Here is an 18,859-nt window from a genome sequence, read left to right on the forward strand (position 1 = left end):
CCCATTTGTCCCCTAGTAACAGTTCTTCCCCTGTCAGCAAAGCAGCTCCCCCCTCTCCCTCCCCACCTAGCAACAACACGAGAAACCCAACCCCCCAAGTCAAGATCCAGTTTAACACCTGCTCACCCCCCACTTAGCTTCCTAGAGTCAGCTGACCAATGCTGACTTGATAGTACCCACCCCTGGCGCCAAGCAGTCTGTCTCCCTATTGTTCTCTCCCCTCTCCCCCCACTTGGACAAACATATTAAAAGCATCACATTCCCAGTAAACAAACATCAGAAAAAAACAGTGAAGAAACAGCCACTTTAGAAAGAAAACACCCCAAAAAACAGAACCAACCCCAAAGACCATCCCCCCTCTCACCAGCTCCCTGCAAGACAAAGTTGCCTTTAGCCATCCAAACAGCCCCTTATTACACATAGCACTACTTATACTTATATAGCCCAGCACAATAAATCACTGCCCCAGTACTTCTCCAAGGCTTCAGTGTCTTTTAATTCGTCTCCAGCCTCTTTTCTTTAATAAAAGTCCATACTCCGTCTGGTGTTTCGAAGTAGAAGTCCCGTTCCTCATGTGTGACCCACAGACGGACTGGGTACAGCATCCCAAACTTCATCCCCTTCTTAAAGAGGGTCGTTTTTGCCCAATTAAACCCAGCTCGCCTGTTGGCCAGATCCGCGCCCAGGTCCTGATAAATGCGCAGCTCACAGTTCTCCCACTCGCTGCTCCGTTCCTTCTTGGCCCACCGCAGAACGTGTTCCTTGTCCAGGAAATGGTGAAAGCGTACCACCATGGCCCTCAGCGGCTCATTCGCTCGGGGCTTCTTCGCGAGGGCTCTGTGAGCTCTATCCACCTTCAGGGGCCGAGGGAATGCCTCAGCCACCAGAAGTGCCTTAAGTATAAGATAATTACCAATGAATCCCATGGGAAACTGACGAAAACATCTTGGGCGGGATTCTCTGCTGCTCGACACTAATATCGTAATAGGCAATCAGGCGGAGAATCCCTGTTTATGGCCTCAGGACGTTACCTGACAGCTCTCTCCCAATGCTCTGCCCCCGATGAGCCAAGTTCCCGGTGGCGCGAGACACATGTGCTCTCAGTTTTCGTGAACCTGGCGTGGCGGCTGCGGACTGTATCCAGCGGCGTCACATTCGGACGGGAGCTGTGCTGCGACCGGGGCGGGGGGGGGGGGGGCTTCGGCGAGGGCTGGGGGGGACTGGTGGGGGGGTGGCGAGGGGTTGTCCAGGGGGGGCACTATTTGGCAGGTCGAGTCCACGCGCAGCCGGCGCCATGTTTTATGACGCGACCGCTGCAGGTCGTCGCCGAGCGCGGCCATGGACTCAGCCATTGTCCAGGCATTTATATAACGAAGGCTATACCTTTGGGCGTTGCGCGGATGCTAGCTCCTCACCGGTCGGCGGCGCCAACTTTTTTGTTGTAAAATCAGACACTTCTCCGGACATAGCCTCAAAATTGGAGAGGCCAGCCTCTTTACTCCCAAAAAAGAGACAAATATTTTTTCCTAAAAAAGTTACTGAGTCAATTGGAAATTTCAGACCTGGGATTAATGGGCAATTGATGGGCAAGGTCATTCAGGAAGCAAGACCTGGAAATAATAATAACAGTCTTTATTGTCACAAGGAGGCTTACATTAACACTACAATGAAGTTGCTGTGAAAAGCCCCTAGTCGCCACATTCCGGCACCTGTTCAGGTACACTGAGGGAGCATTCAGAATGCCCGATTCACCTAACAGCACTTCTTTCGGGGAGGAAACCGGAGCACCCGGAGGAAACCCATGCAGACACGGGGAGAACGTGCAGACTCCGCACAGACAGTGACCCAAGCCGGGAATCGAACCTGGGACCCTCTGAGTGCTCCAGTTTCCTCCCACAGTCTGAAGATGTGCAGCTTAGGTGGATTGGCCATGCTAAATTGCCTTTAGTGTCCAGAAAGATGTGTAGGTTAGATTAAGGGGTTAATAGAATAGGGCGGGTGAGTGAGCTTGGGTGAATTTTTAAAAATAATTTTTTTTTAAACTCCTCCTTTTTCACATTTTCTCCCAAATTTACACCCACCAACAATAAGCAATAATCAGCAACAAATATGTCAATCCCCATATCAATAACAACGATCCCATCCTCCCACCAAACCCCAAACATTAGCCCGCATGTTCACACAAACAAATGACAAAAAGGAATTAGGGATCACCCATAGTCGCCATGAACACACACAGCCCCCCTCCCCCCAACCCTCCCACCCACCGGCCCCAACTAATGTTCAATGTTATCCAGTTCTTGAAAGTGCATAATGAATAATTCCCATGAATTGTAGAACCCCTCCATCCTTCCCCTCAGTTCAAATTTTCCTTGACCCTGCCCCCAACCCGAAGTGTTGGCGAAACTGCCTCCAAATTCTCAATGAAGCTATTATTACCGGACTCCCTGAGTATTTCCCCGGGGCCATCGGGAGCGGCGCTGTTGCTAGTGCTTTTAATCCCGACCCCCTGCACAAACTCTCTTCCAATCTGACTCACTGGGAATCAACCCCTCTGACCCAGCTCCACACCTTCTCCACATTCGACGCCCAGTAGTAATACATCAGGTTCGGAAGACCCAAACCCCCTGCCTGCTTTCCCCTCTGTAGCAGCACCTTTCTCACTCTGGCCACCTTCCCTCCCCATATGAACGAAGTAACCCTTCCCTCAATCTCTCTGAAAAAAGACTTTGGCAGGAAAATCGGCAGGCATTGAAAAATAAACAGAAATCGCAGCAACACATTCATTTTAACCGTCTGTACCCAACCCGCCAGTGACAGAGGGAGACCATCTCACCTTGCCAGATCAGCTTTCACTCTCCCCACCAAACTAGAAATGTTGTATCTGCGGAGCCCCCCCACTCCCGGGCAACCTGCACCCCCATGTATCTAAAGTGAGTCCCTGACCTACGGAATGGCAGCCTCCCCACCCCTACCCCCACCCCCGGCCGAGACACCACAAAATACTCACTCTTGTCGCGATTTAGTTTGTACCCCGAGAAAGACCCAAACACTCGAAGCAGCTCTAATATTCCCCCTATCGACACACTCGGTTCCGACACGTATAACAGCAAGTCATCGGCATATAAGGACACCCTATGCTCTATCCCCCCCGCACTGTTCCTTTCCATACCCCCGAACCTCTTAATGCGATGGCCAGCGGCTCAATCGCGAGTGCAAACAGCAGGGGGGACATAGGTCATCCCTGCCTAGTCCCACGGTGGAGAGAAAAGTATCTTGAGCTGATGTTGTTTGTGCGGACACTCGCCCTCGGCTCCTTATATAGCAGCTTTACCCAGTTCACAAATCTTGGTCCAATCCCAAACCGCTCCAGAATTGCCATCAAGTACCCCATTCTACCCGGTCAAACGCCTTCTCAGCGTCCAATGCCACAACCGCCTCTGTTTCCTTCCCCTCTGCCGGTGCCATAACGACGTTCAATACCTTTCTAATGTTTGAAAAGAGCTGCCTCCCTCTCACGAACCCCGTCTGATCTTCAGCTATCACCTTCGGGAGGCACTCCTCCAGCCTACCCGCCAGTACCTTCGCCAATACTTTTGCGTCCACATTCAGAAGTGATATGGGGCTATCCACTCCGTTGGATCCTTATTTTTTTTAGCAACAGGGAAATCATTGCCTGCCCCAAAGTTTGTGGCAACACCCCCTTCCCTATCGCCTCTTCAAACATCGGGTGAATTGTTTTTATAAGAGGGTTGGTGCAGACCCGATGGACCAAGTGGCCTCCTTCTGCACTGCAGTGATTCTATGATTCTATCTTCTGGACCCGCCAATGGCGCACTCGCACTGTGGGTTTCCCAGCAGCATGGGTGGATTCAATGGGAAATCACATTGACAGCAGCGGGACAAGAAGATCCAGTCGCCAGCCAATGGTGGGCCCACCATTGGGCCACCTCCTGTTGCCGAGAAAAAGGTCAGAGAATCTCACAAATAGAAAATGTATGGAACATTGAATACACTGGATGTATGTCAGCCAGAGAAGTTATCCAGGCTAGTCCTGCTTTCCAGCTCATGGTCCATAATCATATAGGTTACCGCACTGCACATCCATATCCAAGCACAGTAACATTTCCCTTCTTTGGTACTCTATCAACTGGATTCTAGGTTGGGTGTGTTTCTTTGGAATTGGGGAAGCCAGACTCAGCAGTAATAGTCATCGATTGGCCTACCCTCACTCCTGTTTCAGCCTCTGCAGCACCATCTCCCCTTGGTACTGCCACTCAATTCATGTGGTTGTTCTGGATCTCTCTCAATCGATGTAAAGGGAAGTCAGTTCACATCTCAGTTAGTCAGCATACTTGATTAAATGGCACATCCCATTCCCAGAGCATTCCGGATAACAGGGATTTTCCTGTACCTCCTAAATATGATGAGGCTTTCTGCCTCTACCAACCACAGAGTTCCAGATCCCCACTACCCTCTGTGTGAAAAATATTTTATGAATGTCACCACACTGGGAAGTCCTGGGGAACAAAGTCCTGCAAATAGATCTCTGCAGGCAGGAGGGCGGGTTAATAGGGTGGCGAAAAAGGCATACGGGACACTTGCCTTTACCAATCGTGGCATGGATTACAAAAGCAAGGAAGTCATGTTGGAGTTATATAGAACATTGGTGAGGCCATAGCTGGAGTACTGTGTGCAGTTCTGGTCACCACATTCTCGGAAGGATGTGATTGTACTGGAGTGAGTTCAGAAGCGATTGACCACGATGTTGCCTAGTTATGAAGAGAGGTTGGATAGGCTTGGGTTGTTTTCACTAGAGCAGAGGAGACTGAGGGGCGACCAGATGGAGGTGTACAAGATTATGAGGGGCATAGACAGGGTGGATAAGTAACAGCTGTTCCCCTTAGTTGAAGGGTCGGTTACGACGGGACACAAGTTCAAGATGAGGGTGGGAGGCTCGGGGGATTTGAGGGAAACCTTTTTTACCCAGAGGGTGGTGACGGTCTGGAATGCACTGACTGGGAGGGTGGTAGAGGCGGGTTACCTCACATCCTTTAAAATGCACCTGAATTAGCACTTGGCATGTCTTAACATTCAAGGCTATGGGCCAAGTGCTGGCAAATGGGATTAGGATTGGCAGATCAGGTGCTTTTTATGCGGCGGTGCAGACTTGATGGGCCGAACGGCCTTTTCTGCACTGCATTTTTATGTGATCCTGTGAATTCATTCAATGCCGCCCTATGATTTAATCTCCTTATTTGGAATTAATCAGTCAATGCAAATCAGTGTTCAGGCAACTGAGATCACCTTAACCTTCCAGGGAATATACATATATAACATTAGGATTATTGATTTTAAAACATATTCATTCACAGCATGTAGATGTCGCTTGCCAGACGAGCATTTATTGCCCAAACCTAGGCACTCTTGAGGTGCTGGAGAGCTGCCTTATGGAACTGTTGCAGTCCATGTGGTGTAGGTACACCCACAGTGCTGTTAGAGCAGGAGCTCCAGGATTTTGACCAAGCGATGGTGAACGGAAGTCAGGATTTGGTGCAACTTGGGAGTGGGACTTGAAGATGATGTTCCCATACATCTGCTGCCCTAGTCTTGCGAGAAGATTGAGAGCGAGGAGGTGCTGTCTAAGAAAGCTTGATGAGTTCATGCCGTGCACCTTGTAGATGGTACACACTGCTGCTACTATGCAGGTGCAGGGAATGAATTTTTATTGTGATGAATGGGGTGCCTATTCAAAAGGCTGCTTTATCTTGCATGGCATTGAGCTTCGAGTGTTGTTGGGGCTGCACTCATCCAGCTAAGTGGACAGTATTCCGTCACACTCCTGACTTGCGCCTTGTAGATGGTGGACAGGCTCTGGGAAGTCGGGAGAGTTCCTCGATGCAGAATTCCCAGCCTCCGACTATGCTGTTGTAGGCATGGTATTTAAATGGCTGGCTAAGGTACAGATCAGCAATGATAGGATTGAATAGTGGAGCACATTGGAGGTGTTGAAAGGTCTCCTGTTCTTTCCAGTTAAACCTGCTGTGTCACCTCAGTTCTAGGGTTCTGCATGGTTAGTGTTCAGGATATGTATCACCCAGGAATAACAGAGACAGACCAAGGCCAGCAGACCAAGAAATATTCAGACAAAAAGCTTGCAGCTCTGGCGTTTCTTCAGCAGTGAGTCATTTTATTTGCTCATTGGTCAACATCACCAGTGCAAAGGCAGATCAAGTCATAATTCCCCATGGCAACGGTGTTGGATGTGCAAAAAAAAATCAAAAACATACATTCCCTTTTAATCCAGTTCCTGTGCTATTTTTGATGCTAATAGTGTATTTTTTTTGTGTTGAAGGTCTAACATTAGAGCATGCGATGTGTATAAAACATTACAAATCAGGGGAGTTCATGGGGGGGTGGGGAAAATAGTTTATAACTTTTTTAGGCTACAGTTGATCACAAACATCACGATTGATTGGAGCAGCAAAAAAAAAAAAAAAAATCAAACCGATGGTCCAATTAAATGGAGTGGAACCATGGTACATTAAACAAGGTGATACAATGGTCACTATGGTGACTGCGATTGGCACTCGACCAATAGGACATTCAACATAGCTGCAGGCAATGGTGCAGTAACTCAAACACAGACTGGTCCATCCATTTAAACGTAAAATCCACCAAGCTATTTAGAATAAATCTACTTGTGCAGTACAACTCCTCAGATTCAATTCGAGACTCAGTAAGCAAGAGTTTGGAGTTCCTGTGCATGGTCCGACTGGAACTCGCACTCCAGGCTTTCCTTTTGTAAAAGAAACTTGCCCATGGAAATATCATATTAACCCTGCTGCACATTTGAAAGTGATTTCCTTAAGAGGCACAGCTGTCGAACTGGGTACGCAGAACAGTTCTCCACCTCATTAATTCAGCAGCCCACACATGTGGAAGCTTGTGTCTTTATGCAGCTTAGGAGTTTAAAAATATATTTGGAAATGGGGAGGAAGAATTAATGAATTGTAACCTAGCCCAGGCCATGATAACAGCACAAGTCATTTTAGCTGACAAATCACAAGTTTAAGAAAAGCGTCTGTTTTTCTGGCCTTAAGGGATTGTAAACAGATGTTGAATGAGTTACTTGAAAGAGAGGAGCCCCAATCCAAATCAACTTCCAGTTTCTCCTTTTGTAATGGGTATACCCTTCCATCCAATAAGTACAAGGGCCCAGTGTGCGACAGTAACATACAGAATCTAAACAGTCAAAGAGGCATCACCCAACCCGCAAACATAATGATGATGGATTTCAAATGATAAAGCTTCACAATTACCCAGGAACAGTTCTGCGTACTCCATGTGATGGTCACATTTGGTGGGGGCAGGAAGGAAATGTTTAAGTGAAAACAAAGGCCCTAAAAGTTAAGGCATCGCTTTAATCTGCTTATCGACGTCTCAAAGGAACCTGGATTTTCCCAGGAAGGAAGGAAACCTGATCCCCCAAAAGCTGGGGAGTGAACATGGAAGAGATCTTTGTGCCTCAGCCCGCAGAACACCCAGTGTTCTCGCTACAAAGGAACTGAAAAGATTGAAGATCTGGCGATGGGAATGGTTGGGAAACCCATCCGGGATCTACTAAATGACATCACCCACTGAATGAGGAACAAAACAAGCGATTACAAAAGGTTAATAGCATAATAAACATAATACATGGAGGGCAGTAATTAAGGCCATTGACAAGACCACATTTCACAAGGTGCAGGCTCCACCTCGCGAATTTCAAAAATAAAACAATGATGGAGCTGCTCTTGTCTCGCGCACCAGGGCAGAGTTTACATACAGGGAATTGTGCTTATTCTACTGGAGAGAGATGGTGTGAATGCGTGAGGGAGGAATAGGAAAGAGCCCACTATCACAATAACAATACTACAAATACAAAATAAAAACTTTGGTCAGCATTTAATAATTGGGCTGAATTGAGTGGAGAGTTGCTCGTCGAGGGAGAGAATGGCATGGAATGTTCAATCGCGAGCAGTCAGCTGGCAATGGTCACTGGGAGTTACGTTCTTTAAGGCTTTCTTTTTATAAGTTGTGGAGTTCTTGTAGAGTTTGATCAAGGACCTGGTGCATACCCATGTTCTCTTCTTTTGCACGCGTAACTTGTTCTACAAAAGAGGGGGAAAAAAACACGTCAGCAACACTGAGAAAGGCATGGAATTTGTGAATCAATTCCCTACAGCGACAACAAAAACCCAACAGGACCAGTCAGCTAGGGCAATCTCTGTATACCCATTGTCTCACGTGCACTTTAAGACCTTCTCATCATCCTTGGTGATCTTTAATTGGGGGTGGGGTAGAGCAGCATCTAGCTCAAAGTTTATTCGACGTTAATCAAAAAGTTTGAATTTTTATTCAGATTGAAGACATTATTATTTGGCCGCCTTGAATGAATCTGGATTTACAAAAGGACTGCTTCATTCAAGTCCTGGCCTCACTGGGCTATAGCAGTTCATATAATGGATGGTAGACGTGGCAATAAATTAAAACTGGTTTTAAATCTTCAGCGTTATTGTTAAATTGGGTGAAGCTTGGTATTGGATATTGGGGTCCAAGAGCATTTGCACAAGGGTTTCAGGGATTACCTGTACTCCATTGTTCCAGTTATATAGATGGCCATTATGCGGAATATTTGTTTGCCTAACGGACAAGCCTCCATTCAGACTATCGCACCATTATCCTCCCCCATCAATCCAATGGTCCACACTTTGAGAATTTGATTTACAAAGAGAATCAAAGATACAACAGATAATATATGGAGATTGGGATTTTAATGCCTGGGAGGTTACCCACAATGCAGCCTGGTACTTGCTCTTGGTTCCGCATTATTCAACTTGTAAACCTCAGTTAGATTCCTAGTGCATGTTTTACACTGGGCAGAGAGAGACAGTTTCAATCGATGTTAAATCATCCTACCCCCACAGTGAATTCCAGAACCTGGACCATCCCAGGTGAAGTGTTTGTGACGGAAGTAAATGGACCATCAAGCTACTGATCTGTTTGGTGTCAGTTTTGAGCTGGGTGAAGGATTCAGTACTGCAGCCTTGTGGAGAGCGGATCTCATTGAACCCACAATGATCCTGGGAAGCAGCACATGGAAATACAGAGCTAAAAGGTTTTAGTGACTGTCTTTACATAAAAGTACCTGACCACAGTACTGCGCTTTGGGTCTGACCATCCTTTCAATAAGCTGGACTGTTCCGACTGCACAGGTACCTCCAGTGCAGGCTCCGAGGTTGAAAGGTAGGTATTTTCAATTGGGGTAAATGGAAGAAAAGTTTGCTTCTGGAGCTTTCGGGGCGGGGAAAGGTCTGTTGGCTGGAGGAAGAGGCTGTATCCAGCAGGAAATAGTTTGGGGGTATTAGTGAAGTTATGTTCATTGCCAATCATAAACATGCAGTCTTCAGCAAGAGAAAAAAAGCTGATGCAGAATCCGTGCTCGTTTTTCCAAGGAACACAGTGGAGTAATGGGTCAACATTCCTTTAGATCAGCCTTGGTTACAGCACCTCTGCTGCTCCCGCCAGCATGATACTCCACTAGCCCTATAGTGGTGGCGGCTCTACGGATCTGGGGCCAGTGGAGGAGGCATATAGGGGAGGTGAGAGCATCGGTTTGGTCCCCAATCTGCGGTAACCACCGATTTGTCCCGGGGAATATGGACAGGGGGTTCCAATTATGGCGGAGGGCGGGGATTGCGAGGATTGGCGATCTGTTCCTGGAAGGGAGCTTCCCGAGGAGGAGGGTGTTGGAGGAGAAGTTTGGGCTGGCGCGAGGGAATCATTTCAAGTACTTGCAGGTGCGGGATATCGTAAGCAGATTGGTACCATCCTTCCCACGTCTCCCACCCTCCCACCAAGGGGGATCCAGGTCAGGGTAGTTTCCAGAGGAGAGGTGGGAGAGTGGAGAGTCTCCGACATTTATAAAGAACTAATGGGAGCAGAGGAGGCACAGACCGAAGAACTGAAGCTTAAGTGGGAGGAGGAGCTCGGGGGAGAAGAGAGGTAGTTAACGGCATATGGGCAGGCGCTTTGAGTAGAGTAAACACGACCGCAAAATGCGTCAGGCTCAGTCTGATCCAGTTCAAGGTCGTACATCGGGCCCACATGACGGTGGCCCGGATAAGCAAATTCTTTGGGCTGGAGGACAAATGTGCTAGTTGTGCCGGAGGACCAGCGAACCATGTACACATGTTCTGAGCGTGTCCTAAACTAAGGGGGAACTGGCAGGGATTCGCGAGCGTCATGTCCCGGGTATTGAAAACTAAGGTGGCAATGAGTCCGGAGGTGGCAATTTTTGGGGTTTCAGAGGACCCGGGAGTCCAGGGGGAGAAAGAGGCTGAGGTCTTGGCCTTTGCTTCCCTGGTAGCCCGGTGACTCATCTGTCATGTGAGCCCAATGAACAACCTTAAATTGTATCCGGCTGAGCCTGGTACATGTTGCGGATGTGTTGACTCTACTCAACGCGTCTGCCCATAGACTATCCTCTATCTGACCTCCCAGCTCCTCCTCCCACTTGCACTTCAGCTCCTTGGTCTGCGTCTCCTCCGACCCCATAAGCTCCTTATAAATGTCTTTGAGACGCTCCCTTCTCCTACCCATCCTCTGGAAACTACCCTGTCCTAAAGCCCCCTTAGCGGTAGGAGCGGGAAGGTTGACACCTGTTTACGTAGGAAGTCCCACACCTGCAGATACCTGAATTTGTTTCCCCTCGCCAACCCAAACTTTTCCTCCAACGTTCTCATACTCGGAAAGCTCCCCTCTATGAACATATCTCCCATCCTCTCAATCCCTGCTCTCCGCCGTAACCGGAACACCCCGCCCATACTCCCCGGGGCAAACCAGTGATTATCACAGATTGGGGCCCAGACCGATGCTCCCACTGCTCCCACATGCCGCCTCCACTGGCCCCAAACTCTCAGGGCCACCACCACCACGGGGCTGGTGGAGTACCGTGCCGGCGGGAACAGCAGAGGCACAGTTACCAACGCCCACAAACTGGTGCCCTTACATGAAGCCGCCTCCATAAGCACCCATGCCGACCCCTCCCCCACCACCACTTCCTGATCATGGCTATATTCGCCGCCCGGTAATAGTTGCTAAAATTTGGCAGCGCCAGCCCGCCCTCTCCCCGACTCCGCTCAAGCATTATCTTCCTTACTCGCAGGGTCTTGCCCGCCCAGACGAAACCAGTGATCACTCTGCTGACCCACTTAAAAAACGACCGCGGAATAAAGATGGGGAGACACTGAAATACAAATAGGAATCTCGGGAGGACCGTCATCTTCACCGTTTGCACCCTCCCAGCCAGAGACAACGGAAGCGCGTCCCATCTCCAAAAATCGTCCTTCATTTGGTCCACCAGACGGGCCAGATTTAATTTATGTAGCCGGTCCCATTCCCGCGCCACTTGGATGCCTAGGTACCTAAAGCTTCCCCCTACTAACCTATATGGCAGCTCCCCCAATCGCCTCTCCTGTCCCCTCGCCTGGACCACAAACATCTCACACTTTCCCATATTAAGCTTATAGCCTGAAAACCGGCCAAATTCTCCTAGAGCCCTCATGATTTCTTCCATCCCCTCTACTGGGTCCGAAACGTACAGAAGCAGGTTGTCTGCATAGAGTGAGACTCTGTGCTCCACACCCCCCACGCCCCAGCCCCTCGAGGCTCTTGGAGCAAGGGGCTGTTTAGCACAGGGCTAAATCGCTGGCTTTGAAAGCAGACCAAGGCAGACCAGCAGCACGGTTCTATTCCCGTACCAGCCTCCCTGAACAGGCGCCTGAATGTGGTGACTAGGGGCTTTTCACAGTAACTTCATTTGAAGTCTACTTGTGACAATAAGCAATTTTCATTTTTTCATTTCATTTCATTCATTTTCAATTGCCAACAGCTCTATAGCCAGTGCAAACAACAGTGGGGAGAGGGGGCATCCCTGTCTCGTCCCCCGGTGCAGTCTAAAATAGTCCGATGTTGTCCTATTCGTCCGTATGCTTGCCACAGGAGCCTGATACAGTAACCTGACCCAGCCGATAAAACCCCGCACGAATTCGAACCGTCCCAGTATCTCCCACAGATAGTCCCATTCTACCCGATCAAAAGCCTTTTCTGCATTCATTGCGATCACTACCTCCACACCTTCCGGGGACATCATGAACACATTTAACAAACTTCTTACATTGGCCACCAACTGCCTGACCTTAACAAACCCCGTCTGGTCCTCCCCAATAACATCCGGAACGCAATCCTCAATCCTGGAGGACAAGATTTTGGCCAGCAACTTGGCATTCACATTTAACATGGAGATCGGCCTGTAGGACCCACACAGCTCCGGGTTCTCGTCCCGCTTAAAAATCAGCGAAATCATTGCCTGTGACATCGTCGGGGGCAACACCCCTCTTTCCCTTGCCTCATTGAACATCCTCATCAACACCGGCCCCAATATCCCCGAAAACGTTTTATAAAACTCCACTGGGTACCCGTCCAGCCCCGGGGCTTTACCCGACTACATGGACTCCAGATCCTCCACTATCTCCCCCAGTTCGATTGGTGCCCCCAGCCCTTCTACCCGCTCCCCGTCCACCTTTGGGAAATTCAGCCCCTCCAAGAAGTGCCTCATCCCCGCTCCCTGATTATTAACACAGATCGAATAAGTCAGCTGGAAAATCTCTCGTTATCCCCTCTCCCCCACCCAGTACGTTAATTAACTCATTAAATACTTGCCATTACTTCCAACTTTATATTGTCAAGCACCTCGAGGCAGAATTTAAACATCATTATGGATACAGTAGTGATTATGTTACTTGCTTAGTAATCCAGAGAACAGGAGTTCAGATCCTACCAGGCTTGGAGACAAAAAAAATGGAAATAAAAAGCTGGCATCCATAAGTGGCCATAAAGCTAAGAACGCAACTGTTTATTAATGTCCTTTAGGAAAGGAAATTTGTCTGATATATACAGGACATAAATCTTGCACCAATATGGCTGAGTTAGACAGTGTCCCAGTCAGTCCATCATTTGTATTAAAAGCAGCATCGTGCAGTTCAGGAAACTGAAGCAGCAACACCGTCTCAGGGTAACCCAAGAAATAAGGTTTAAAAATCCAATATTATAGACTATAGGAGGAAGAGGATATTGTGTTGTGATTGCAGATTAGTACGTAGTTTCCAAGTGTTTGGCTGTGACATGTTCGATCCAACTCCATCAAGGAAAGACTATGCTGGGTTTGTTTTCCCTGGAGCAGAGGAGACTGAAGAGGGATCTGATTGAGGTATACAAAATTATGAGAGGCGTAGATAGGGTAGATCGTAAGAATCTTTCCCCCATGGCAGAAGTGTCAAAGGTCAGAGGGCATAGGTTTAATGCGAGGAGTAAGTGGTTTAGAGGGGACCTGAGGCCATGTTTTTTCCACCCAGAATGGGGTGGAAATATGGAACGTGCTGCCTGAGAGGGTGGTGGAGGCAGATACTCTCCCAACATTTAAGAAGCATCTGGCCGAGCACTTAAATGGCCAAGGCATAGGCTATGGACCAAGTGCTGGTAAATGGGATTAGTATAGATTGGTATTTGATGGTCAGCATAGACATGGTAGGCTGAAGGGCCTGTTACTGTGCTGTATGGCTCAATGACTCTGATGGATAATGATGCTAAGGAAAAGACCCAATATCAACACTTACATATTCCCGAGGCAGGTACAGCAAGGATTATTTAAATGAATGAAATGAAAATCGCTTATTGTCACAAGTAGACTTCAAATGAAGTTACTGTGAAAAGCCCCTAGTCGCCACATTCCGGTGCCTGTTTGGGGAGGCTGGTACGGGAATTGAACCGTGCTGCTGGCCTGCCTTGGTCTGCTTTCAAAGCCAGCGATTTAGCCCAGTGTGCTAAACTTCTCCAGGCATCAGACCCCAACCTTGTAGCACCCCCACATTAAAACCTTTTCCAAGCCCCAAGCATCAAAAAGCGGAGGCGAGTGAGAATGCCAATGTAGTGTCGATTGGACCCAAATTAATTTTACATACACTCAAACCAACCAACAAATGGGAAAGGCTCATCACCTGACTTCCAAAATGATGTGGATTAAAGCCCAGCTCACAAGAGGTGGCGGGTCACTCTAACTCACTGCTGAACAGTCTCCCAGACTTTGTGCATTAAGTAGCACAACAGGGTTACAACTGCAGCACAGAGTAATCGGATTTTAGGCTGCAATTGCCAAGAAAACAGCAAGACTAATGTTGTGCACCAGGTGTGCCAGTGAGTTTGCCAGGAGCCCCAATTTAGTGAGTGTTTCTATTCCACAAGGTCAGAACATGGCTTTAAAAAGTTCAGACTGCATCACCTGCTCAGTTTAATTACAGGGGATTTGAAGAGAAAACTTAAAAGCGAAATGGTATGACTTCAATAAACGTCAACCATAGGATATATTAATGGGCAAGTACCAACTGGTGAAAGTTTATTTCTCGATTCAGCAGATTTTAAAATCCAACCTGAAGATTGTGTGCACAAACTAGACAACCTAGAGCATCACTTGAAAAAAAGTCTGGCCCCTGAATCGACAAGTTCACACTCCAACCATCATCTACAACCTGGCCGTATGGTGTTGAATCTACACTCCCAAAGCTGTTAGGAGTTGACACGATTTCCCTTTCATGAAGCCATGCGGACACTGCTGGATTAGATTTTCCAAATGTTTGCTATGACTTCCTTAACAATTGATTACAACATTTTTCCAACAATGGAGGTTAGGCTAACCGGCCTATAGTTACCTGCTCTTTGCCTCCTTCTCTTACATTGAAAATGTATCAGTCACAGCCATTAAGAGGGAATTAGTTGAACACAAAGAGTAGGGAAATGGAATGAGACAGCTCTAGTTGAACAGCTAGTGTCAGACTGAAATTACTATTGACACCTAGCAAGCCACTCAGTTCAAGGGCAATTAAGGATGGGCACATATCCTGGCCTTGCTAGCGACACACACAACGTTTGCAAGAATAGAAAACAAGTATTGTGAAGGTGTTTATTAGAATAGTGAGGCACCATTATGTCGGAGGAGCAGCAGATGAGAATGGTAGTTTTGGAAAGAGACAACTTACCGAACAATCAAATCTAAAAGAGGAGGCTTATCCAGTAAGACCTGCAGAGATCTTTCAGAGTACTGTTCAGTTGTTTGACCAAGAAGAGAAGGAGGGAGGTGTAAAAAGACAGAAGTACGTAGAGTTGAAGAGCAGTTAAGAGTTCTAGATGGTATCAGAGCAGCAGTTCTAGAAAGCGGAGTGTATTATGACTATTGATCATCTGATCTGAAAACCCCTTTTCGAATATCTTCATACAAAGTTCATCTAGTAGCAAAAAAGAAGGAATGTGAAAACAGACTTCAGACATAACTCAGACCTCAACTTTAACTAACAAAGTCTAAGAAAGTATTAAAATCATGTCAGATCTATTCTGGCAGGCTCAGTAAACCTGGATCTTGATCAGCACCCACGGTAGTTCTAAAATATGCAAAATACTGCGGATGCTGGAGTCCAAAACAACAACAGAGGATGCCTGAAAAACTCAGCAGGTCTGGCAGCATCTACCAGGAGAGTAACACAGTTAACATTTTGAGTCCGTAGACTGAAGAGAGGGAGAATGTGTAGAAACTGCAACAAAAATGGCAAATTTTGTTCAGTTAACACTAGATGAATGAAATTTCAATAGATACAGGAACACAATAGTGTCACAATCTCTTCAATGCCATATCTTTCCTCTGTAATCAGAAGGCTGCGATGGTCAAGTCTGACTCAACTTCAGCACATAATCTAGGCACTGCGGTTCAGTACAGGCGGAGTGCTGCATTGGGGCAGGGTGCCAACCTTTGGATGAGATGTTAACTTGAGGCTCTCTCTGCCCTCTTGGATGGGTGCAAAAGATCCCTCGTCACTATTGCAAAGATGAACAGGGTGCTCTGGCCAAAATGTATCCAGCAACAAATATCACTAAAACAGATCTAGCTGGTATAACATAATTGTTGATGGGATCTTGCTGAGCACAAATTGGCTACTGTGATTCCTCCACTTCATCGCCAACATTAAGGGCATTCAAATGATCATTGGATAGACATATGGATGATAAGGGAATAGTGTAGATGGGCTTTAGAGTGGTTTCACAGGTCGGCGCAACATCGAGGGCCGAAGGGCCTGTACCGCGCTGTAATGTTCTATGTTATGTATTAATAGTGACCAAGTTTCAAAAGGATTTAATTGGTTATAAAGGTCTTTAGGAAGACACATGCATTTGAAAGACAATTTACAAAGTTTTTCATTTGCTTTCATCACTAACAGTGCGCTGCTGGTCTCGACTGGGTTCAGGCTCAGATGTTCTAGCTCTCTTGACAATCCAATGAAAACATCAGTTTACAGGTCAGAGTTGGGGGCTCATAACTCATTCTTTCACATAACTCACTCATTCCTTCATATCACGGAGTGCCATCAGTGTCATTACTAATACAAAATGGATATCCATGGAAGCCCTACAGTGCAGATGGAGGCCATTTGGCCCATCGGGTCTGCATCTACCGTCTGAAAGAACACTCTACCTAGGCCCACTCCCATCATTCCATCTAACCTGCACAATTTTGGATTGTGGGTGAAAACCAAAGCACCCGGAGGAAACCCATGCAGACATGGGGAGAATGTGCAAACTCCACACAGTCACCCAAGGCCGGAATTGAACCCAGGTCCCTGGCGATCTGAGGCAGCAGTGATAACCTGTGTTGCCATGTGATTTGGCAACCAAGCTTTTTTAAAAAATATATAAATTTAGAGTATCCAATTATTTTTTTCCCCAATTATCCTCCTAACCTTCACATAGAACATTGGGCCGAATGGCCTCCTTCTGCACTTCGAATCTGCACCAAACCACTTAAGCCCCCATCTCCACCCTATCCCCGTAACCCAACAACCCCTCCTAACTTTTTTGGTCACCAAGGGCAATTTATCATGGGCAATTTATCATGGCCAATCCACCTAACCTGCACGTCTTTGGACTGTGGGAGGAAACCGGAGCACCCGGAGGAAACCCACACAAGCACGGGGAGAACGTGCAGACTCTGCACAGACAGTGACCCAGCAGGGAACCTGGGACCCTGGCGCTGTGAAGCCACAGTGCTAATCACGTGCTACTGTGCTGCCCTACTTTGGGTTGTGGGGGTGAACGAGGAGAGTGTGCAAACTCCACATGAACAGTGACCCAGGGCCGGGGTTCGAACTCAGGTCCTCAGTGCCGTAGTCCCAGTGCTAATCACTGCACCACGTGCTGCCCTATTTGGCAACCAATCTGCTGACGGCTCAGAATGAAACAATACTACAAGTCGCATTTCATGGTTTTTCTTCACCAGATGGCTCACCCAACAGTTTCATTCTCTGGTCCTATTAAACTCCGGCCCAGTCTCCTACTCCCTTGTCCTCTTGGGTTAAAGTTTCCAATTAACATATTAAGATCCCTCAGACTCTGCTATAGCTCACTCTTTAAGCAGATGTCCCTAATTTAACTATTTCCAGTGTCATGCATGCTGCTCCAACAATAAGTAGGTTTCAGCTGTCTGGAGACATCACCACTGCCTCCAACGAGCAATGCAGAAGGCAAATACAAATTTAGTTTCCATTTGGTGTGGGCTCCAGCTTAATATTCCTAGAATGGTCCAAATCTCTAATACGGAGACTTTTCCTTCCAACCCCAATTAACATGAAAGACTTCATCCAGTAATAGCTTTCCGCCGGAACTGGAATAAGCCTCATCCAAACTATTGCATTTTCAGGGCATTAGTCAGCAACAGATGGACAATTGTGAAATCTTTGCCAGACTGAAAAGAGGCAGTATCCCTCATGTAAAGGGCCAACTGAAACTAGCTTATTCCGGTTTGACTATATTACACAAATGGCCACAAAGGGGGTGCTTTTACATTCCTTCCTCAATGATATTCAAACTTTATATACCTTGTATACATTTCTTGTTTTTCATTTATTTCTTGGCCAGTCCCTCAGGGTCAAGGATGACTTGTTTCCACTCTGTGGAGATGGGTTCTGCAGTGGCTGAATGGACATGGATCCGCAGATTCTACCACAGGTTTGGCAGGTGGTATTTGATGAGGTGGGTGGGAAGCTCTGCTCTTTCTTTCCACTGTTTACGCTGGGCCTCCGCGTGCTCCACCGGGTGAAGCACGAAGTGATTGCCATTTTTGCGGATGCTTCTTCTCCAGTTTGTACATTTTTAAGGCAAGCGATTCCCACGTGTCGATGGGGATGTTCCATTTATTTAGGGAAGCTGTCAGTGTCATTGTAGCGTTTCCTCTGCCCACCTAGTGATCGCTTGCCATTGCGGAGCTCGGAGTAGAGCCCTTGTTTTGGGAGACTTGTGTCGGGTATGCGGGCAATGTCACCTGGCCATCACAGTTGGTCGAGCGTGCCCAGTGCCTCGATATTGGGGATATTGGCCTGGGAGAGCATGTACATATTGGTATGCCTAGCCTGCCAGTGGATTTGCAAGATTTTGTGGAGGCAGCGTCTGCTGCACATTGTCCATGTTTCTGATATATACAGGAGGGTGGGGACCATGGACTTGGTGCTGGATTTGAGGTCTTGGTCTTTGAAAACTCTGTTCCTCAGGGGTCCAAAGGCTGCCCTGGCGCCGATGCTAGATTTCATTGTTGATGTTTGCTCATGCCGGGAGGGGGCTGCAGAGGTATGGAAAATGACCCACACTGTCCAGAGTTCGAAGGACTGTCGGAGGACGACGGCGATGCAGTTTTGTGTAGCAGGAGCGGGCTGATGGAGAATCT

General features: G+C 47.5%; 1 protein-coding gene across 2 annotated transcripts in view; it reads right to left on the reverse strand.

Annotated features, from left to right (window-relative positions):
• Positions 1-6,169: 6,169 nt before the first annotated feature.
• The window catches only part of LOC140395290 (tropomyosin alpha-1 chain), a 137,968-nt gene continuing 125,278 nt past the window's right edge, over positions 6,170-18,859 (reverse strand). For both annotated transcript variants that reach the window (XM_072482868.1, XM_072482870.1), the window contains one exon: positions 6,170-8,153. In XM_072482868.1, coding sequence (XP_072338969.1) covers positions 8,071-8,153 — 83 coding nt within the window. In that variant the 3' untranslated portion in view covers positions 6,170-8,070. The remainder of the gene's footprint in view (positions 8,154-18,859) is intronic.

The sequence above is a fragment of the Scyliorhinus torazame genome, chromosome 18 (genome assembly GCF_047496885.1).
Source record: "Scyliorhinus torazame isolate Kashiwa2021f chromosome 18, sScyTor2.1, whole genome shotgun sequence".
Lineage (NCBI taxonomy): Eukaryota > Metazoa > Chordata > Chondrichthyes > Carcharhiniformes > Scyliorhinidae > Scyliorhinus > Scyliorhinus torazame.